Here is a 23,261-nt window from a genome sequence, read left to right as displayed (position 1 = left end):
TCTGGGACATGTAGTAATATCTGCTCCAAAAAAAAAAGACTGACGACTCCAACCACCTGAAACGTTTTTTTTACGTTCGCCCCGGTCTTCTCATGTTTTGAAGTTTGGACTAAACATCTTTGTTGATTGGAATAGTTTTATCTATATTCTTCATGAATGTTGTTGAAAGACAAATCTAAATGCTATTTCCAAAGAAAAGTGTCTTTATCTTTGTCAGCGATGGAGTGTAATGATGAGCAGAAAAAAAATCATTTAGGTTTATCACTATCCACTAGATGGCAGAAGGTACAATTAACCTGTATCCACCTGTTGGCATTATTCAAAAGAATAACAGCTTTAGGTTCAACTAAACAGGTGTAAGTTAAATTTGTGTAGAAATTGAGGCTAGATCTTTATACAATCAGTAGTCATACTTTTTTAGACGTTTTTGTTTGGTCAAGCATGCCATGAGATTTTTTTTCCCCATCTACTTATGAGTTCCTTGACTAAAAACAGTTTGGGAACCATTGCCACAGATACAGTTTTATGGGGATGATATTGTAGTGCAGAGTAGACATATACAGTCAAACACTTGTTACAAATTTGCAAGACTAAGAATTATAATTTGACGAAATTGCAAGAGGAAAAAAATACCTAATACACAAACCAGTGCAATTGACATACATTTGTTTTCATGGAACAAATACATATTTGGGCACAATAAAATCTGTTGTAATTGTCCTCACACCACTATACAAAATGCCCCCGCCCCCAATAATCCCCTTCAAAGCCACTGTGTTTGCATTACATCCACTCTTTCAGCCTCTCCCTCAAATAGTCGCCATATCTGTGGATATCTGCGATGCGCATTCGGTTCCTCTTCAGTTCTGTGTCTTCAATCTGTGACATCACACAAGGACAACATGAGCATTGTGCACACTTGAAACACAACCTTGTGTCATTTCACTTCCCTACCCCTTTGATAAGGGCCACTTTCCAGGCCTCGGCACGTGTAACCAGCTGAGTTTCCCTGTCATTGATTGTCTGTAGATGGTTGTCATGGCTGGCAGCCAACGTGTCCATCACTGTGTTTTTGTCCAAGAACAACTGCATTGAGAACGGCAGATGTCAAATGTTATAACGTGAATGGGAGTAGTAGCAAGTTCTTGGTATTGGTGTATGAAACCTTTCCAATTTGGGAGGCACATAAAGAGAGACCTGAAACCTTGAAATCACGACCGAACTAAACTGATGTGATTTGACATCCTTTGATACACAGTAAGTACACTACCTACCATTCGAACGTCATCTGGAAAATCCTCTTCGGCTTCTCCCTTAGCCACCAACTCCAGTGTGTTGACGGCGATTTGTGTTATCTTCTGATGATGGCTGTCCTCCAGCTCTCGACAGTGGACGAATGTGTGATTGAGTCAAGGAAGGGCCGGCAAAGCTTTTCGGCAAACTACCGTAAATGTGGAGTTCAATCCACCCTTACGTGTGACGTCACACAAGATGTCAGAAAATTGAGAGAGATTGCAGTCAAATGAGTATCTAAAGCAGGGATTGTAAAAGTGTGGTCCTTCGGGTATACAAGCTCTCTCTAGTGGTCCGTGAAAGGTTAACTGAATGAAATGCAAATATAATTTTACAACATTTAAACCATCCAACATATTCGAATGGAGCAACAAGAGTGGTGAGATGAAATAAATGTCAATCCCATAAATCTTAACAGGAAGTGCAAAAGGATATATGCCTTGAGCTGTTTCACTGAAGCTGCCGATCATCTCCGAGATGTTGCTGTCAAACTTTCTGATTGTTTCCTAGAAGTAGCATCATTTCACTCGCAACCTCACTTTCGCAAAGAATCACTTTTGACATGGTGTTAGTGCACTAAGACTCATCATCTGCGTCGACTCTACTTCAGATCAAATTTCACATCTCACAAGTGAAGATGGGTTGGTACACATACCTCCAGGTAGCTGTAGAGTTGAAATTCCACTGCCATCATGTTGTAGCACAAAACATTGATTTCTTTGAGGCAGATGTCCATCTTGCTCTTTTTTTCCTCCTCAGGTGCCTCGTCCAGATCCACTGTTCTCTAGAGAAGCAGCAGATTCGCACGCAATACATTCCTGTGATATCCTAAAATATTTGCAACATCAAAAACCAGGATTCGCAAAGACGTTCACCAGGCATTTGCCCAACAGTTTGAATGGTCGCAAACAGTTTTGCTTGTCGCCAAGAAATTTTGTTCAGCTTTGCCAAATCTTTGGCGTTCATTGGGATACGGACTTTACAGGAGCTCAGTCTGGGGTTATGTTTTTCCCCTCACTTATGATTTTTTTTTTTCCCGCGATTGACCCATTACCGCGCACGCACACGCAGGCACATACACACGCACCCCATGATGAGCAACAGCCTGACACGGAGGCATGTGACACAGCCTGTTAACTATCGTAGCTCACACGTACCGTTTTAAAGTGCTTCCCTTGGCCCTCTCGATTCCCATTCTTTGCCCGTGCCCTCGGTGAATTGCACACAAAACAAACTCTGAATGACAATAATGATGACGATAAAAGATATAGCGCAACAGCTCTGATCACAAGCTGCAATTGCAGACTGCTGAGCGCGAACAACTTCCGGTGACGCAGGTCACGCGCCACCATAGGTTAAAGATTTACCTGCTTTATTTTATTTTTTAAATACTTTTTGTGAAAATGATACTGATAGGATGATGAAGGTGCAGTGTACATGAACACAAAAAATATATGTCATTAACATGAACAAAGACACATAAATGGTTGTTTGTTTTTTTTCTCCTCTACACCCCTCGCGATCGATTTGGGACCAGTCCGCGATCTACCGGGCGATCGCGATCGACGTAACGGGCACCCCTGCTGTAGTACAATGACAGTAAAGCTCTTCTTTTTATTTTGGTAAGTATAGAGATGAAAATATGGAGTGTTTATGGTTACGCTTCCGCACCTGCTTATGTTCCCTCTGAAAATCAGCCAACACTTTGGATGCTCTGGATTGGCTATCCGTCACATCTGTTTGTAGTCGACAGAAGAACGAGTTCACCTCGACATCTCTTCGCTTGTACTCAGCCAAGCCGACATCAAAGAGCTGGTTGCACAGGTCCACGAGACGCTGCTCGAACGTAAATATGAAGGGTCAAGTTCATCAAACAAATATTTGCACTCCATAGTTACAACTTGACAGCTGTATGGAGTTGAATCCACTCCAAGAAAGGATATGCCTCAAGCAACTCATCCACTCCCGGCAGGCATTGTAGTTTTTTTAACTCTGTATCATTTTGGATGATGTTCTTGTACAGATAATCTCCATTCATCTGCTCCACAAAAGCATCCTGAAATAGGAATAAAAATGAAGACGGCGTCAGAGATCTTCATTGAAATCCCTCATGCGTTTATTGACCTCACCTCATGCATTTGTAGAATCGCTTCCTGTTCTTGCTTTTCCTCCGCAGCTTGTTGTGCCTGTAACTCCCCCTGGTTCATCTCCTCAATGTCAAGGTTGTACTTGGCGGAGGCCTTGTTCCTCTGTACATACAATGACAGCGTGACACGCAAATCGCAAAACGTTTCAATCTAATAGCAGGTACGTGAATGTAAATGAGTCGCGATTTGCGTTTCTTACTATATCCTCATCGATAAATATGTTGTTCAGGAACTTCAATTGCTGAAAATAGGCCGCCAGGAAAAGGGTGTACTTTTCCTCATTGTTCTCCTCTGGGATAGGATTTCCATCAATATTGAGGGTGAAGAGTTTCTTGAACTTTCGCAGATAGACGACCTTTTAAGAGAAGTACAGTGACATTGGCTTTGGAAACGGTTCCGAAAAATGGTCCCTGCTTTTTTTGCTGTTGCAATGTGGCTTATTTAGTTACATTGTTCAGTTGATGGAGCTTGTTGTTTGCAATGCAGAAAACGGTTAGCTCCATCAGGCTGTCCATGTTTTCAATGAGAGAAATTCTGTTGTTGGACAAATTCAGCACTTCCAGCTTCTGAAGACCATTCAGACCTTCGATTTTCTTGATGTTGTTAAATGACAGATCTAAGACATAAAAACCGGTATTATGTTAAGTTTACATGTTCTCCCTGCCCGCACTGTGTTTGGAGCCTGACGGTCGGGTCTTCTCGTCACCGCACCAAAAGACTGATCACCATGGCAGCAATCTCACCTGACTCAGAGCATCCGGCCGAATGACCAGCTGACGTGTTTGATGTCAACTGATGACGCTAAGTGTTCTTTGCAAATCAACAGCTGTCATTCCCACAATCAGTTTGGGGAAGAAAGGAACTCAACTACCCACCCCAAAGCCTTCCTTGAACACCCTCCACAAAGAATTGAGTCTGTCACTTTGTGATTGAGAGCTCAAATATATAATAAGTAACATAGTAATATATTTAGTAATATTTATGAATGGAGAATTAGGTTCAGCAACATGCAGAGTTTTTTTTCTGAATAGCAAAATTACAAAGTATGGTCAGATTCGTATTGCACAATCTTAAGTCAATCTTAAAAACAAAAAAATGAAAATGGCTTGAAACCTTGAGGTGCTAGATGGAAAAAAAATACGATGTTTTTTTTCAGCGCCAAAAATACATTTAGAGGCGCATAAAGTCATCTTTGATTAAAATTTGCTGTTGACCAGTGTGATCAGGATTTCTCCCATCTCCCCACCGCATGCATGTTCGGTTAACAACAAGGAATATTTTTTAATATCTATATCCATGTCTATATCGACATAAATATTTAAAAAAACAATTTCTTACTGAGCCATGTCAGGTTAACGAGATGGTCCAATCCTTCAATCTTCTTGATGAAGTTGTTGTTGAGATTTAACTTGGTTAACGAAGAGAACTCCCACAAGTGGTCAATCTTCTGGATGTCTGTCGGAGGAAAAACGTCATTGCTCGCAAAACATTCAATATTACGAAGCCTGCATTTTTCAACTCACTTCTGTATTCCAGACTCAATCTGAGGGCCTCCTGATAGAGGATTCCCTCTTCCTTGGCAATGCGTTCAGCTTGATCTTGGAGACCTTGCTCGAGTACGGCCTCCTGCAGAATCTCCTCATCTATGTAAATTGGGGTTTTATCATGATAACCGCTTATGTTGGATGTTTCCTTGGTGGCAGACATGACTTGATGTTACAGTCTGTTAAAAAGAAAGAAAAAGATCATCTGTATCCCAATTTGTCCAGGTTAAATGGTCAGAAATGGACAAGGTAAACGTTCGTGACACGTGCGCATATTAATTGGCTGATAATTAGCATTATAACGCTTAAAACTGTTTACTTGAATGCAATAATTATTTGAGTTACCTATATTAGCACAGAATATACAAATGAGCCACAGCAGGGAAGGCGAAGCGTGTATATATGTCCTAAAAGATCGCATTACACTTCAGCTCTTCAATGTTTACAGACTGTTACATAGCAACTGCGTGCTGCGTTCACGTAAGCTCAAAAATCACACCGCTGACGTCAAAGTTGGGAATCTTTCACTTTCAGAGCAATTCACGATTACCTTTTTATAAACTCTTTTTTAATGAAAGTTATAACACTCGTGAGGTATTTTAAAAACTAATCGCAACTCATATACATGGATGAAAAATGAAAATGTATGTCGATACCACGAGAAGCAAAACATGACTGACAGCCGCATTAGCCACACTGGCATTTAAGATATGAATGTGAGTTGTCCAATAGGATAGCTCTGGGGGCGGGGCTTAAGAGTAGCGCCTGGGCCTCCGCCTGTCACCGCCGAGCGGATTGTTTGGTGTCAAAATGGAGTTCTTACTGGGAAATCCCTACAGCACTCCCGTGGGACAACGCATAGGTACGTCCGCTTTTAAAGTCAAAGCATTTGCGATGCAGTGACATTTGCGATATATACGCAGACCAATATTTTCCTGGGTGGCGTCAATGGAAATAGCGAGCTAGCATCCTTGCGACAAACGTCATCTAATTGGAATGAGCTTCCAGACAACATTTTGTTTCTTTTTTGTTTTAGTAAACTTCCGAATTCCGATTGCATCTTATAAATACATTCATTCGACAACCACCTACTCGCATTTGCATTTTAGTCCCTGAAAGTTGACGGGAACATCTTTAAGTTAGCTTTAGTTATGAAAAGTTGTGGCAAACACGTCCGTCTTCCGAATACATATTTCATTAATGTCTTAATAATAATAATAATAATAATAATAATGGTATGTTTTCACCAGCTAATAGGATCCAGTGCGTGATAGTTGCAGTGTTGCAGAAATGTAACGAGGGGCATTCGTCAGAAAAAAACCAGGGCGTGTGTATTAACAAATCCATTTCAAACTCAAACTACATACTATGAGTTTCCCAGTCCGTGATGGCAAGAAAATCAAACTGGACGCTTGCTTCGTTCAGTGCGTGAGAAGAGGTGACTCACCAGTTCACAATGCCCTGAGCACCTGAGAGTTCCTGGCTGAGAAAAACAAACAAATAAACAAAAAAACAAAAACAACATCACAGCTAGAGCAACTTTCGTGGCGTGACTGGGAAGGCTGAGAAGCCCAGACTCGAGAGGACTTCAAACTTGTCGTTTACGTAGATATGAAATTTGTCTTATGTGACACCAGTCCTGGAACCTTTCTGACACACCCTGGAGAAGACTTTCAATGTGCTTAAACTAAAATATAGAATCCACCATTAAAGTATGAAACAGCTCTCAGTATGCAGTTTATACGCCACTGCAACCTACAACCACGGATGAACAGATGAAATGAATACTGTACCGCATTGACTGAATACAAACGAAGCATTGTTATCTATGCAAAGGCACTGTTGTGCAAATGTAATGCTGCGGCCAATGACCTATCCGCATCCAATTTTGTCCTCTGAGATGCGCAATTTCAATGCACAACAGGTTTCAAGTTCAACCTTTTAAGAATAGGAAGCCTCAAAACCCTGTTATTTCACATCATTCGCATGGATACGGATGAAAAGGGCCTCAAGGTGCGACGTGTTTTTCTTCAAGTGGAAGATGGATGCTCTGATTGATTGAGACCTTTGAGAGCAGAGACTACTACTACTACTACTACGACTACTATGTTACATTTTTACACTTTTTAAAGAATTTCCATCAAGCCATTTTTTTTCAATACTTTTTGAACCAACTTTACATTCACTCACAATTGTGCATCCACATCCATCCATCCATCCATTTTCTAATCCGCTTATCATCATGAGGGTTGTGGGCGAGCTGGAGGCTATCCCCGCTGTCTTTAAACAGTAGGCGGGGGACACCCTGAACTGGTTGCCAGCCAATCACAGAGCACATATAGACGAACAACCATTCATGCTTACAATCACACCTAGGGACAATTTGGAGTGTTCCATTAACCTTCCATGCATGTTTTTGGAATGTGGGAGGAAACCAGAGTACCCGGAGAAAACCCATGCAGGCACGGGAAGAACATGCAAACTCCATCCAGGAAGAGCCGGAGCCAGAATCGAACCCTGCACCTGTGCACTGTTGAGGCGGACGTGCTAACCACTGGAGAACCGCGCTGCGCTGCATCAATTTTTTATTTAGAATTTCTTTTTCATCTTAAAGGGCCCTAGACTTCTTGTTGACTCTTAACACTCAGCTAAATCCCATGTTGAAATTTTTATTTTATTTTAATTTTTTGTAGCTTGCTTGTCACCAAGACGTGTTGGAAGTGCGACAGCACCAAAGAGAAAAGTGGTGATGGGACTGAAAATGTGAAAATGTGGAGGCTGCGAATAGAGAGGGACAGCATCTTAGTTGGCACTGCGAGGCACTGCCTGCCTCGTAGTCATCTGACTCCACTGAGGGGCTCTCAGTTCCCAGGACTGGGGTGGGAGTGGGTAGGCATTGACACCATGCGTGAATGCACTCTGTGGGTTTCAAACCCTGTTCTAGACGGAGCTCATTGCTTGGATCTGAAGGTTGGCTCAAAGCCTCTGTGTTTCAAGGAAGGCAAATCCTCCTGTCCGCACATCCAAATCATCTAATCCACCGTTCAAGTCCACTTTTTCTCTTGCACTTATCCGCCTTAAAGTTTGCCACTGATTTACTGACGCAAGCGTTTTACTCAAAGTGTGCCTGGTGATGCTTTAATTCTCTCGGTTTAAAATCAACTTTCAAGTGCCGTTTGATGAAACGCGCTGTCATTTCATATGCGTTGTGGTTACCGGGATAACAATGTGCCTACAAAGTACATTTGTTCTGAGAAAAGAAGAAATTTAAATGGGATTTGGGACCACTTTTTAAATACTGATTGTCATCATGATGAATATGCCGTATTCTGAGTAGTTTATTGTGAGGTGTCAAAATGAAAGTCAAAAATTAATTCATGATTAAATTAATCGGCAACTATTTTTGTAACTCTCAGACAGTCTGTGCACACTTTTTCCAGCAGTTATATTCAAACATGTAGTGTCTATATAGAAACAAATCTCTGAACTCACTTTACTTTATTCAATAAGAGTTAAAAACAACAACAACAAAGGTTCTGTTGCTTCTTCCAGAAAGGGCCACTGATGGAGGCCTCCAGAATGAAGACTGGGCCCTCAACATAGAGATCTGTGACATCATAAACGAGACGGATGAGGGGTGAGTTTGCGAAATGAGCCACCGAAGGGTTTGCTGTTTGCCGTGTAGGATGGGGGGGAAAGAATGCGGGTTGTCGCAGCGCTCGTGCCCACGTCAGTTTGTCACGGAGCTCTCTTTGTTTGACTGGGTGACTCGAGCAAAAAAAAAAAAAAAAAAGCCTTTTGTTTGCTTTGGAGGGGTCAGTTAATGTACTAACTTCTCAATGAACTTCTCATAAGAACGCCAACATGCAGGAATTTATACTGAGGTCGTCACTTACTCAGATAAATCATCTATTTGCATTCTTAGCACAAGGGATTTAATGGAATAAAAAGCAGCCTGTAGTGGTTGTCCATCCTTCCAGTAAATATAAATAAGCAACAAAAAACACATTTAGCCCCTGCGAACAAAGACAATGCGACAGAAAAGGATCCACGCTGTAACTGCTCAGGTTCTCCGAACACAAAAACCTTTGTTTTGAAGTCAGGATGTACAGTATTGCTTTTGATTCGGTTCGCCAAAGTGAGTGAGCGAAATGGAAACCGCCGTTTTCAATTCAAGTCACGCACTTTAGATGAATGCTAGTCATTTATTTATTTATTTATTTTCTCAATACGAGATGTCAGTGTCTCACCTCAGCGCGAGTCCTGCTTTCAAGTTGACACGCATTTCTTTCCCCTTAGGCCAAAAGACGCCATGCGAGCGCTGAAGAAACGACTCGGTGGCAACAAGAATTATAGAGAAGTCATGCTGGCGCTAACGGTGAAAGGCATCGTGAAACTTTTGGATTCAGATGATTATATCATGCGTGTATTTCACTGATCATCTGTGACCCGGTAGGTAGTGGAGACCTGTGTGAAGAACTGCGGCCACAGGTTTCACGTTCAGGTGGCCAACAGAGATTTCATTGATGGCGTTTTGGTGAAAATCATCTCCCCCAAAGCCAACCCTCCGACCATCGTGCAAGACAAAGTGCTGTCGCTCATACAGGTACAGGCGGCGTTTGTACGATGGTCCAAAAACACGCACTTAGATTCTGCGTTCTTGTAAAAAAAACCCACATTTTTCAAATTTACGTTGCATGATGGAATATGATATATGAATGTGATATTGAAAGATACCGTATTGGCCCGAATATAAGACGGTGTTTTTTGCATTGAAATAAGACTGAAACAGTGGGGGTCGTCTTATATTTGGAGTCTAGACATTATACCCATTCACGACGCTAGATGGCGCCAGATATCAATGAAGCGAATGCTGAACTTGACTCCCCAGGCCAAAGTGAACCCCTGCCAAGAAGGATAAAAATAAAAATAGCGGTAGCGCGAAGAAGAAAAATAAAAAATAGCAGTAAGAAGGAAAAGAGAAGAAAATAATGGAAGAGATAACAGAAAATCGAGAAACGTAGTGACAATCTGGAGAAAAGTGGGTCGAAGATCGGCCAGGTTAACCGGCAGCTGAGGAGAAGTTATGATGTAATTTACATTTAAAAAACCAAAAGCCATTCATTTACGAATGTGATTGCACTTTAGATTTGAATGAGGCCAAATAACATGCTTTTTCTCTCAAATATATTGTTATAATCATTTGTTTCAGATGTACTATACCGGTAATTATTTTCTGTATAAAAATTTACTTGGTGTCCAAAAAGTCTTTTTTCAAACTTGAGTCTTGAAAAAGAGGGGATCGTCTTATAATCAGGGCCGTCTTATATTCGGGCCAATACGGTAAATCGCCATTTTCAAAGCAGTACTCCTCATTGAGCTTTGTGACTTTCACAACAGCCATGCACTCTCTTCTCCTCTAGCACGGCCTCACTGCTGTAGAACTTAATCAGTCTATACAGACTCTAGCTTCTTCCTATGTTTTCAAATAACCTTTTCATGAGCAAATAATTTTAAGTCTCTGTGCGGTAGGCCTGGGCCGATGCCTTCCGGAGTAGTCCTGATCTTACCGGGGTGGTTCACATCTATGAAGAACTGAAGAGGAAGGGCATGGAATTTCCCATGGCAGATTTGGATGCGCTGTCCCCCATCCACACACCGCAGCGGGTAAAGACCTGCATTTGGAAACACGCATTCATCCCATATTGACTATGATCTCATATGTCTCCTCCCAGGGCACACCGGAGGTGGACCCAGCTATGATTAAGTACCTGGCACCCGAAACCTCTGCTCCATCTCCAAAACCAGCCACCAACTCATCTGCCACACACGTCGCTCCACGCGGCCCCATCACAGCAACTCCCGAGCAGGTGATGTAGACCGAGACCCACCTTGGGCCGTCCATTGCTTCTTTTCTCACGTTGATGTTCAGAAGTGATTTTTAAATTTTTTTTGGACTGTCTTTGCCCACAGGTGGCGAGGTTACGTAGCGAGTTGGACATAGTGAGAGGCAACATTAAAGTCTTGTCAGAGATGCTCACGGAGATGGTCCCCGGCCAGGAAGACAGATCCGATCTCGAACTGCTCCAGGTTTGTTGGAGGATTTAGATTACAATAGAGCACAGTATGCCCGCATGTCAATGTATTATAGCCACCAGAGGGAGTAGTTTACCATGGTCTTAGTAAAATGTTTTCATTCAGAGTCACGTTGCAGCCTTCTTTCTCTATTTGCTGACTTTAACAATCACTGTACGTATATTCACCCTTTTCAACAAAATCGATACACAACTTTCAGTCCACCTTGCATCTGAAATCAGATCCATCTATTTTTCGTTCTCCCCTTACCTACTTATGTTTTAAGGAGCTGCACAGGACATGCCGAGCAATGCAGCAGCGAGTGGTGGAACTCATCTCGCGCGTGTCGAATGAGGAAGTGACCGAGGAGCTGCTGCACGTCAATGATGACCTCAACAACATATTCCTCCGATACGAGAGGTGCGGACGCTTTGAAGGATCACGCGCGCGTCAAAACAGTCCATGATTCTTGAAGTCCCTATAACAGTGTGTTTTGCTGCTTCCAGGTATGAGCGGTACAGGTCGGGGCGATGCGCTCACAACAAAACGGTAAGTGTTACCTGGACCTGCTCGCAATGCATCCACAGTTGGTGATTTGCATGCGAGAGAGAATGTCGTCTGTTGGAGTGCGTAAATATCTACAAGGTGACCACAAGCACCACAGCAACATTCTTAAGTGATGTGCAGTCCGAGAGGGGGCGGGGCATCTCTCGCCACATCCCATAGATTTGTTTGTTTGCTTTCTGTTGATCTGGGTGTGCTCTGTTTTGTTGTCTTGTGGCTAGCTCATGGAGGTGAGGATGACTTTGTTGCCATGTTTGATGGCAGCAAAAGTTCCTGAGATGAACAGTGGGATTATTCATTCATTCATTTTCCGATCCGCTTATCCTCACAAGGGGGGTGCTGGAGCCTATCCCAGCTGTCTTCGGGCAGTAGGCGGGGGACACCCTGAACCGGTTGCCAGCCAATCGCAGGGCACACAGAGACGAACCACCATCCGCACTCACACTCACACCTCGGGACAATTTGGAGTGTTCAATCAGCCTGCCATGCATGTTTTTGGAATGCGGGAGGAAACCGGAGTACCCGGAGAAAACACACGCAAGCCCGGGGAGGACATGCAAACTTCACACAGAGAGGCCCGGAGCTGGAATTGAACCCGGTACCTCTGCACTGTGAGGTCGACGCGCTAACCACTGGGTCACCGTGCCGCTTAGTGGGATTAGTAAACATTAAAAAAAAAAAAGCATGTCAGTACCTCGTGACTTTCCTTGTTAGTGTGGCAGTGAACCCTTCCCTTTTTGCACTTAGCTGTTGACATATTCACTTTTTTTTTTTATTAACTTATGCTCAGCTATTCCCAGAAAAAAAACCACCCATTATTGTTTTTTGAAAGCTTTCTATAATGATTTGAGATGCCCCCAAAAGGCGCCAAAGCCATTGCTAATAGAGAAGGTCGTAACTGGTGTCAAGGAAGTATCTTTGTATTTCGGGGAGGATCTAAGTTGATCGACATGCTGCAGACAGGCGAGCTAATTGCATCGTCGTTGCCATGATAGTTTTACACATTGGCGGAGCTCATATAACATAGACACATAATATTGCAATATTTATTGGATTATGGGGAAAAAAAATAATCAAGATTAATTGAATTGATAATGAAATTATGAAAAATGATTATTCATTGATTTCCAAGCTTTATTTATTCACCTACCAAAACTGCACTCCCCAAAACTCAAACGACGACTGCGAATGTGCATTTATGGTGGGTTTTTTTTCCTAAATAAAATGATCTGCAATTCATTTATTTTTAAGGGTTGATTTTGCAAGATCACTTTGAAATGATTTTGAAGTTTTTGGGGGATCATTGTGATATATTTCTTTTCGCTACTCATGGAAAGGCCTGGTCCATACATTTACTGCCGTTGCCATAAAAATTGTGTCCTAAGTTCCACAAATTTGCTAAACAAAGCTCTGTTCCTACCAATTATTGCCCCGGTGCACAAGATGTTATTTTCTATTGTTCAAGCTACATTTGACTTGTGCCCATGTCTTCTCCTAGATTTTGGGTGAGGCCACAGACGACAACCTGATCGACTTGGGTTCCGGCTCCCCCGCCGTCTTCTCACCCAGAGTGCCGTCCAGCCCGCCTCCTCACAGCGCCACAGGGGCCGCTGCCTCCCCAGCCCGGAACCCCGCTGCGGCATCGCTGTCCTCTGCGCTGGCCGGCCTCGGTAAGAAAACAACAAAGTCTGCGTACTAAAAATTTGTCTTGAAACTAGTTTCAAAGTGACAAATAGCTACCAGGAACTCTCAATTAGGGACGAGTCCAAGGTTTGCCACCAAAGTGTTTCAACAGTTTGAATCCAAGCGGGATGACACAAATATTTGCTAGCTTGTCCTCGGGAACCTGTCATTAGCATGTTATCAATCGTAACGTCAGCTAAAAATCACCAAGTATTAGGACAAAGCATCGGGAAACATATTTGACAGGTGTACTTTAGATATTCCTTCTGTGACATGATGGCAACGTATAATTAGGTAATTATATATCATGCTGTTTTGCTCTGTTGGTTTCCATTAACAACAACATTTTTTTTTTTTTTTTTTTAAATCTGTGTTGCGACCTTGTTCCAGATGTTGGTCCTGCAAGTCAACCAAGCCGCAACAATCAGGATGACTTTGACATGTTCGCTCAGACTCGGAGCAGCTCTTTGGCTGAACAGCGCAAAAAGTATGTCGACATGCTTTTGGCATTGGCTTGTACAGCTGTTTCAGAAATTTTTCTTTTTTTTTTTTTTTTTTTTAAACCTTATTAGGTGTACACATGTGAGAAGAATCGTTTTAGAACAAGACCGTTGTTCAGACGGTCAGCCAATAGAAAGCTTAGAGAGGCCAGGACGCACTGGCTGGTGGTTCTTATCTGTGTTGGTGATGTGTTTTGTTGTGCACAGTGTCAAGTACGAAGATCCCCAGGCTCTGGGTGGCCTGGCTTCGGCTTTGGATGTTCGACAGCACAACACGGGAGGGGTGAGTGCACTCGACACAGGCGTCACAAGCGTCTGTCTTGCTCGTGACGCTCTGCCACACTGACATTTACAGCGGCCTTCTGTGTGCATTCCTACAAACTCAAAAAGAGTGAACCAACACTTATTTGTACAATCAACACATTTTTTTGATTGATTCTCTTTGAACACATGACAAAAGACACCATATGGACAAAAGTCTTAATCGGTGGACTTATCAAGTGCTTGAACTTTAGGTTTCTCTCAAATCTTCGCCCTTACCGTACATTCAAATCTTCCCATAAGAATGGAATCTGTTGTAAGCTTCAAACGGTGGGTCAATTCCATAGTTTTCTCATTTCACCTCTTGTAAGTTTCACGGCAGGGCGTCCCAATACATTTGTCCATGTGCATGTTACCACTTTGCATGCATAAGGTGTCCTTCGAAGATCTCAAGCTCCATACACAGTGGCAGACATAAACAGTACCAATTCAAGTCACTTCCCTTTGGAGTCGTGGCATCTTTTTTTCCCCGCCCCAGCCATATTTTCATCTTCCTCTCGCTCCATCTTTTGCCCTCCTTCCTCCATTTTGGACTTGGCTGTCTGTGCTATTCTGTGCTCTGTCTTCTTTGGAGTAAGGTGTATTTCTGTCCTTGATTCAGCTGAGGGTAGAAGGGGATGATAACCCAGCAGATCAGGAGCTGCCCATAGACAGCTGGCTTATTACCCAAGGAATGGTGAGGACTCCATCCTGAGTGTGTCCTCCTCCTCCTCCTCCTACTCCCCCATCACCACCACTCGCTTCATCCGGGCCTCCCCCATAATTCCACCGCTCATTGTTTTTAGTCTCACGCCTCTCTCTCCTGGACTGCTGAAATAAAAGCCCCTTACCAGCAAATTTTCCCTACGCCAAGTCCATATCTAACACAGGCGCCGTACTCCAGTGATGGGCAATATGATGAACGGTAACATTAAAGATAACCTTTTTCTACGACTGCAAATTTGGCGCTCCTGTTTTGTAGCTGACTGAGCCATTTTCCAAATATTGCAAATGGCACGGCAGATCTATAAACAGGATGTCTTTGTGCCAGCTTTGGTCTTGAATATTTTCATGGCACAGCATCATGTTTGGTCAGGTATTTATTCTGCTGCATTCATTTAAAGCAGGGGTGTCAAACTCATTTTTGTCGCGGGCCACTTTGGAGTTACGTCTTCCCTCGGAGGTCCATTAATTGAATTGAATTGAATACAACTTTATTTTCAAATGTGCTGTACGTAAGTACGTACGTAAGACAGTGTAACCGAATAAATGTTATCAACACATCGTATTATTACTTGTGCACAAAAAAATGATGGGTCACTAGTTTTGAAATCATTCAGGTATTTGTTAAATTATTGCTCAAAGTGTAAAACCAGGGCAACAAAATGATTGCAAAATGTCACTGTTATTTATTATGTATGACAATTTGAGATTTCGGTGCAGGTTTAAGCAATGATCATGGAAGTTGACACAGACGATTTGCTTTCACGGGCCACATCAAATGACGTGGCGGGCCGTATCTGGCCCCCGGGCCTTGACTTTGACACCTGTGATTTACAGCCTCTGTGATAGATATTTTTAAGAAATATAGACTTCATGAAAGCAGTTTTTTTTCTCCATATTGCCCACCACTGATTTCTTTCATTGACATAGCTGCCAAACACTGAAAAGTTCCTGTCCCCTTTCAGCCTTCAACCTTCACCTAAATATAAAAATAGGCCTGACATGAACCTTTCCCCACTTTCATCTGCCAGATTCATCCTGTTTCAAAAGCACACTAAAACCGACAGTAGACTACTATTAGCACTGCTAGATAGAAAAAAGGTCTCTAACACCAATTTACTGTTGAAGTTGGACAAAATGTGACAATGCAAATCAACAGCATCGCTTGCTTATTACAAAATGGTCGTGTAGCCGTGAGTATTGTGACGCAGATAAACAAACATGACCCAAGATAGCCGCCGCCACACGTCCCGGTCTAACCTGACACGACCAGTCAACGGACACGTGACTTTGTATTTGTAACGTTTTTAGCGTTATCTCTGTAAATGTTTGAATAAGAACCTTTTGAGCCCTCCTAGTACCACTTTTTGTCGCTTTAGTGTCATTCTCGCTTCTCTGCTGTAATGTCACAAGAAGGCTTCCACCTTTTGACTTTTAATAAGTGTTGTGATAAGACTCTCTCGTGACATCATACGAGGTTCACTTTGTTGCACAACCACAACATTGGTATTGGTTTTAATACCAAAAAGCATGTGGGGTGCTTAGATGTCACGCTTTATCTTAAGTGCACTTTTTTTTTTTTTAAATGGGACCTTTGAGGTTGAACATGTTAGGGGATACTGATCACCGATTTGTTCGGATTTTGGTTTTAGAGTCAAACTATCACCGTTGTAAATTCTTTATTCGGTGTGCAGAGCAGTGCTTCTCAAACTTTTTACAGCAAGTACCACCTAAAAAAAAATAATGTGATCAAGAATGAGACAGGTTTTATTCCTAAAAAATATATTTCCCATCTTTGTAAGCCACAAACGTCATACACAGTTTGAACCTTAGCATTGCACCCAAACGTTGCAAAAATGAAAAAAAAAACAAAAAAAAACCTAAACAAAGATTCATTTACAATGTCCATCCAACCATCCATTTTCTGATCCGCTTATCCTCACAAGGGTCGCGGGGGGTGCTGGAGCCTATCCCAGCTGTCTTTGGGCAGTAGGCGGGGGACACCCTGAACCAGTTGCCAGCCAATCGCAGGGCACACAGAGACGAACAACCATTCGCGCTCACACTAGGGACAATTTCGAGTGTTCAATCAACCTGCCACGCATGTTTTTGGAATCTGGGAGGAAACCAGATTACCCGGAGAAAACTCACACAGGCCCGTGGGTTTGCAAACTCCACACAGGGAAGCCGGAGCTGCACTGTGAGGTCGACACGCTAACCACTGGCCCACCGGGCCACCCTCATTTAAAATGTAATCCACATAAATATGTCCCCAAATAAATATTTAAAAACAAATGGAACTGTTCAAAATCCCTAGGCAGCGATTCTTTCACCTGCCACTAGAGGGCGTGCACAAACTACTACACTTTGAGAGTCACTCCTTTCGGTGCTAAAAGATAACTTAACCACTGGTCATAGGTATTAAGACATAAAAACTATTAGACACGCAATAATGACAAAGGTGTAAGGCAACACTTCACTTCTAGACTCACTCGTTTTTTGAATCACGCTCATCACGCAAGTGTAAAATTAGCTTAACCGCTTTAAAGGAATGAAAAACTCTGCCTCGTCTTTGGTAACAAGTCACGGCCAGAATCCACAACCAACTTGTGTATTATCCTAAACCGTCCTCTGAAAATGTGTTGCCTGTCCCACACATGCTCTCCTCACTGTGCCTTAGCATCACAGCGCTCTGTGCGTGTGTGTGCGTGTGCGCGTGATTGCCCCTTGACAGTTCCCGAGGCTCCCGCCTTTCTCCTCCAATCCATTTCTTAATCAGGTTGAAATAATTTGCTAATTCCCAAATGATGTGAATTAATGAACGCCGCTGCGTGACATGAGGCGGCAGCCGTTAGGTTGTGTCAGCACCACGGAGCTAACGAGAAAACACCCACCACGGGAACTCCTTGTTCTTCAGGTCAGCAGCTCACTCGCAGATTGTTGCGCAGTGACAGCACCTACTTGAGAGTTGGTTGACCCTTGCTTTTTCCTTTTTTTTCAATTTTCCTCCTGCCTGAGCAATTAGTGATTCCTGCTTTTTTTTATTTATGTTTTGTGATATTTGTTTCCGTTGTGTGATGTGGTTGTCTTTTGTGTCATGTGGCTTTTTTTTTTTTTTGGGTGGGGGGCACCGCTCCCTGCTTTGTCCATGGCTTTGTTCCGTAGATCCCTGTTTCGCAGTCCTCTGTCATGGATGATATAGAGGAGTGGCTCTGTGCTGATGTGGTGAGACTTAATTTACTTTGATTTTAAAACTTTTTTTTTTCCTGTCCCTCACTTTTATTTTTTTCCTGACCCATCCGTCCCGCAAAACATTAGTTTCCTCTAACATCAGATTCCTTTTATTCCCACTAATCCTACTTGATTTCCATCAATGACTGACATCACAGATGAATGAGCGTGAGGCTTGACTCACTCACAAACGTGGCCCGGTACACATGCTTAAATGTACTGAGTGTCCATGTTGCCGAGTAATGATCAGTTTTGAGTCTGTTAGAGAGCTACTAAAGCAACAATGTGTTTATTTTTGTGATTTCATCTCACTGCAAGGTGTCATATTTTACATTTCTCAAGTTGCTAAATAAGACATCTTTATCTCGAGTACTCACTACAAAATGCATGTGTACCAAATCAAGTGTTGTTTTTAGTCTATTCTGTATGCTATTGTACAGTTAATACAGTATCCAGATGGCTTTGTGCATGTTAAAAAAGGCCTTTATTAGTACAAATCTTATTTTTAATTATAATCAGCAATTATTATAATTAATATTTGTTTCCTAAATTATTCACGTTATTGATATAATGTAAATGGTCCAGACGCCACGGTGTTTAATTTCACCATCATGATCATTACGTGAGGTAAGGCGATGGGCCGCAACAATTAATCGAATAACTTGAATAATTTGAGCTACAAGGAACATTTCTATGAAAGACAGATTGTCCAAAATGTTTAGGAGATGAAGGAAGATAAAGAGCAGTAGCTACGACATCATGCCTCCGATAGCCAACGCAAGGTATCGATGTTTGCTCATTAAATAGCGCCTACCATCGCTAGTGAGACATATTGTAAAGCCTAGGCTCGTGGTCAAGGAAAGACACAGCTGCCCGTGCATTTTCAATCCCGATACAGAACAAACAGTGCAAACAAGACGTTTATACACTCTCATTTGCCGACACCCACGTCACTCACCGAGCCAGGCTCCACATTTTAAACCTGCACACACTCAGTCACAAATCCTACTAAAAGAATATGAGGATGGAGATCGCCTATTGGACAAAACCTGCAACTCACATGCACGTTATTCTGTTTAAAAGTGCCAAATAATTTCTTGTCGGATTCATCGATTCGACAAATTTTTCGATAGCTGTAGCCCTGTTGAGGCCTTTGTTCACACAGATGGCACACTCAGCAATTACTTGTGGCAAGGTGTGTTTTAACTGAAGTCCATTATTTCACAAGATGAAGTAAGATTGTTTGCCAAAACTTTCAATAACCACATTTTTCATTAATAGAAAGGCGATCCTCAGGATGAAGGCGTAACCAGTGAAGGTACGCCAAAGCATTTGGTTTTGTTCGTTTGCCTCATTCCAAAAATAAATGCACAACCAATCAATTTTGCATAGATGCCCTTTAATGACTCCTTGTGTTTCTTTCAGAGTTTGATAAGTTCCTGGAGGAGCGAGCGAAGACATCAGACACATCTCCCGCCGGGGTCGACCCCGCTCATCCTCCGCTCCCGGCTCCCGTCGGCCCTCACAAGAAAGCCGAACGGACCGAAGACGCCCTCTTTGCCTTGTAGACTTGCACTTGAGTATCTCCGTCGCTCCCTGTGGGCCCGTCTGAAGGTCGGCGCTTTGAATGGTTCCCCTTGAAAATGGTCCTCCGGTCCCATTTCAACCTCTTGCCTCTTGCTACAGTGTTTCTCCCAACATACACAGACGACGGGCAGATTGTGTAATACCATTCGTGGAAGTATTTGATTCGTCAATGTGGGATGTAGTGACGCCTTACTTCACATTTCTAATGCTCCACCAAAGGATAACGGCCTAACGAATAGAGAGGGGTTTAAAATGACAAGCTTGGTTGATGCGAGACAAACTTCAGCCATTGCAAGGACGAACTCGTATCGTGGGCTAATTGCTAATCTAAGCATTTATTGTTTTAATGGTTTGCGCTGTCGTATGCACAAGTGCTCATTCCTCCCCATAACTATTCCAAGTAACAGTTAAGTGGAGTGTATAATCCTGCTAACAAATCTTCATTGAGCTGCTACAAAACGCTAGTGTTCACGTCCCAAGTGTTGTAATGCTTTAAAAGAGTTGGACCAGAGAGTGACAAAAAGACTGATGTGCAGGAGTTTGCGACTCCGGCAGGCTGTGATAGAGCAAGGACCACACTGGCTCATCTTAACAAGCAACCCTCTAACCAAAGGGAAGAAAAACAATCCGAATACAGACAATGGTGCCTGGAGATACGAGTGACGGTCTTAGCCCCCCCCCCCGTACAAGCGCTGTATGGGCAGTGAACACAACTCATCTCGCGTCACACAAAGCAGCAGTTTGGCAGATAGCGAACAATTCTTTACACAAAAAAAAAAAAAAAAGGAGGCCTTAAGATATTTAACGCCACTCGCAGTTGAAGTGTACTGTCAAACTCAACCTAAAACGAGGAGCGTTACATTTTTTTTTTTTTTTTTTTTTTTTTAAGACAACCGCACAGCCTTGCCTTCCGCGAACACCAAATGCAAAACTCCCTCGACGGGCTAACAAACCACATCAATAGCCGCCGTGTTCTAACCCTTGAAGCAATGGATAGTTGCATCAACACATGAAGACACACAATACAATACTTGATGGAACATTTCTTTATCACCTGCAAAAAAGAAAAAAGAAGCTCATAATATTGCAGTAGTCTACTGAGTCACTTACTCTAATTGTGAAAGTCTTCTTTGTTTATATACTCCTGACTGACACTCTCCAGCATACCTGTGACTAGTGAGGAGAAGCGGTTCAATAAATGAATTAATAAAACACATTCGTCGGGGGGGGGGGCTGGAACAAGTTAATTTCCGTTCATTCCAAGTGGAAAAGCTAATTTGAGTTACAGGGGCGTTACGAATATGGTCATGGGATTCAATTCAACTCGTATCTCAAGGCACCAGTGTTTTGAAAATAGACTGTTATGCAAATGTAAAAAAGGAAGGGTCCATAATATGCCCATTGATTACTTTTTGTTCCGAGAAGCTATATTTAATATCTGGAATTATTCCAAACTGACAGTTTTCTCCCCCTACCCCATCAGTAATTAGGCCCCCTTTACTTGTACTCCTTCAAATATGGTTAACCTGAAGCTTGTTAACACTTTCACACTTTAAAGTTTAAAAAAAAAAAAAAAGGGAACAAAATAATGTCATGTTATGAGTGTTTACAACGTGGTTCATATTTTTCTAGGAAAAAGGGAAAGACATTTTGTTTTGAATTTCTTCATTTTGCACATAACTAAAAAACAAAACAAAACAACAGTGTAACTTCTTTGACCACAATAGAAATGGCAGGAGACGTGGGTGAGAAATTAAGTGTTTAAACTGCCTGGACTGCACCAAACTATTGTAATCAATTACCTACAAGACACACACACACACACACACACACACACACACACACACCTTGATTAAAAAAATATCAATAAAATATGTTTTTATTAATCGTGCTATGCAGACAGAAGGGCGATGTATGTATTATTTCTTCCCCTGGTTGTGTATATATGTTTTAACACTTTTTGAGAAACAATATATTTTTTACCATTCATTATTTTGATGTCAGCAAAATTGTTATTTTTATTTTCCCATCACTCATCTTCTCTTCTGAAACTGAAGTATGTCTTTGGTATTTCCAAGATCCCAAAATTCCATCCTATTTTAAAATGCAGCACTTTTAACCTCCTGCTTTGTTCCAATTTTGCTTTGCGTCTATTTTTTATATATATATTTTTTTCAGCTTGAGACCAAAACCCTTATTAGTCAGATGCAGTATTATTGCCTCTATAGTCCACTGGATTTGGTAACAATCTTTAGATTAAGTGAAAAATACATTTGCCGACCTAATCTTTTGAACTATCTAGGATTAGGGTTAACTAAATTGGCTGGAAATGGAAGAGATTTATTTAACAGTCAATGTTTGAGTAAACTGTTACCATACGGGCTAAACGAATGTGGCCTGAAGTTGCTTAACGTTGTGTTGGAATTTTTTAACATGGTGTTTTCATGATGCATACGTGTCGAATGAAATGTGGACTCTTCCAAATTCAGGTTGCGTTATTGATTGGAACGCGACTGTACACGTTTTGCGTTTGTGGATGTTCCGTGTCTGTTGGGGGCCATGCCATCTGCTGCCATCGCTGACTGTCGGGTCTCTGTGTGTCTTGATGCACGTATGTAACTGCCCAATAAAACACATGTGAGACTGCTACCTCACACGGTTTGTTCTTATTGCATTATTGCGTGATGTCGCTCGCGATGGCTGCATGTTGAAATTTGAAAGTAAACACAATTTTGCAGTGTTCTCACAGCCATTTTTTGTCTGTTGGCGTGTAAAACGCAAACATTAAAAAATGGCTTCAAAATGGCCCCCTTTAGTCTTCTCTGTCACATTACTTTTTGGTCTCTTTATATGTCCTTCAGGATGCATTCCTCGCCAAAGGCACGCCGGACAGCTCCATATTGGGGCGAAATTCCTCGTTGTTGTGTCATTGTTGACAAATTGTATGCTATGCCCAAAAATATCATGGGTAAAACACCGTAATAGTGCAAATCTCACCACAAATTAAAGTTAAGGGCAGAAAGTGTAAATAAAGGAGAAAGCTAAAGAAGCATACCAAAGCGCCAATATTCTCTGCTAAAGAACGTCACACCTAAAATGTACGGAATTCAAAACTGCTTAGCATGAGGTAAATTTAAAACTAGATGATAATAATGGTGGAAAAAGTACAAATAAACAAGGTGTCACTCTTATAACAGGCTGCAGTCTCATATGCGACTTTTTGGGTTACTCTTAATTCCGTTTGGTCACTTGCCACGAAGAATTGTCGATGAACTGTTAGGTGTCGTCTTGGTCTGACATTAAAATGTGAACAGATTGTTGAATAGGAGTGTTAATTCTAACTATATTCATCACCTCCTACACTGCACTATAATACAGATTATTTTCACTCCACGTGGATATGTGTATTCTTCCACTGGCGTGGCTCCAAAAACATATGTTGCTCCATGACAATAAAGGAATTTGCTGCAAGACTTTGGACCTTGTTACTCTAGGTTAGTGACCTATTTCCCCCACATGCCCTAGAAGAGCATGTGACTCCGAATGGGGATTGATTCAGGAGAGACTTGTTTGGTTTCTCAATTGTTTACATTATTCAACAATTGCGACGCTTC

The 23,261-nt window shown here is 42.1% G+C and overlaps 2 protein-coding genes across 5 annotated transcripts; one reads left to right on the top strand and one right to left on the bottom strand.

Annotated features, from left to right (window-relative positions):
• Window positions 1-649: 649 nt before the first annotated feature.
• On the bottom strand, window positions 650-5,446 carry drc3 (dynein regulatory complex subunit 3). Its single transcript, XM_019881522.1, has 13 exons — window positions 5,330-5,446; window positions 4,964-5,163; window positions 4,779-4,895; window positions 3,890-4,056; window positions 3,640-3,795; window positions 3,423-3,542; window positions 3,237-3,349; window positions 2,965-3,139; window positions 1,949-2,077; window positions 1,729-1,799; window positions 1,275-1,398; window positions 955-1,086; window positions 650-879 (listed from the first exon to the last, which is right to left on the bottom strand). Exons 2-13 carry the CDS (start codon window positions 5,145-5,147, stop codon window positions 784-786), a joined length of 1,584 nt encoding a protein of 527 aa, XP_019737081.1. The 5' UTR covers window positions 5,148-5,163; window positions 5,330-5,446; the 3' UTR covers window positions 650-783.
• Window positions 5,447-5,722: 276 nt separating this feature from the next.
• On the top strand, window positions 5,723-22,301 carry tom1l2a (target of myb1 like 2 membrane trafficking protein a). 4 transcript variants are annotated; one of them, XM_019881507.1, is made up of 16 exons: window positions 5,723-5,846; window positions 8,537-8,621; window positions 9,284-9,362; window positions 9,441-9,590; window positions 10,517-10,651; window positions 10,720-10,854; window positions 10,958-11,074; window positions 11,346-11,479; window positions 11,566-11,608; window positions 13,122-13,293; window positions 13,697-13,793; window positions 14,014-14,089; window positions 14,729-14,803; window positions 17,995-18,054; window positions 19,342-19,378; window positions 19,486-22,301. In XM_019881507.1, the coding sequence occupies exons 1-16, from the start codon at window positions 5,795-5,797 to the stop codon at window positions 19,626-19,628; spliced, it is 1,590 nt and encodes a 529-aa protein (XP_019737066.1). In that variant the 5' UTR covers window positions 5,723-5,794; the 3' UTR covers window positions 19,629-22,301. The 4 variants fall into 4 exon arrangements, with proteins under 4 accessions (XP_019737066.1, XP_019737068.1, XP_019737067.1 ...); XM_019881509.1 differs by lacking the exon at window positions 14,729-14,803; XM_019881508.1 differs by lacking the exon at window positions 17,995-18,054.
• Window positions 22,302-23,261: the final 960 nt, after the last annotated feature.

Source organism: Hippocampus comes, unplaced genomic scaffold (assembly GCF_001891065.2).
Source record: "Hippocampus comes isolate QL1 unplaced genomic scaffold, H_comes_QL1_v1.1 scaffold458, whole genome shotgun sequence".
NCBI lineage: Eukaryota > Metazoa > Chordata > Actinopteri > Syngnathiformes > Syngnathidae > Hippocampus > Hippocampus comes.
This window is presented reverse-complemented; position numbering and strand designations above follow the sequence as displayed.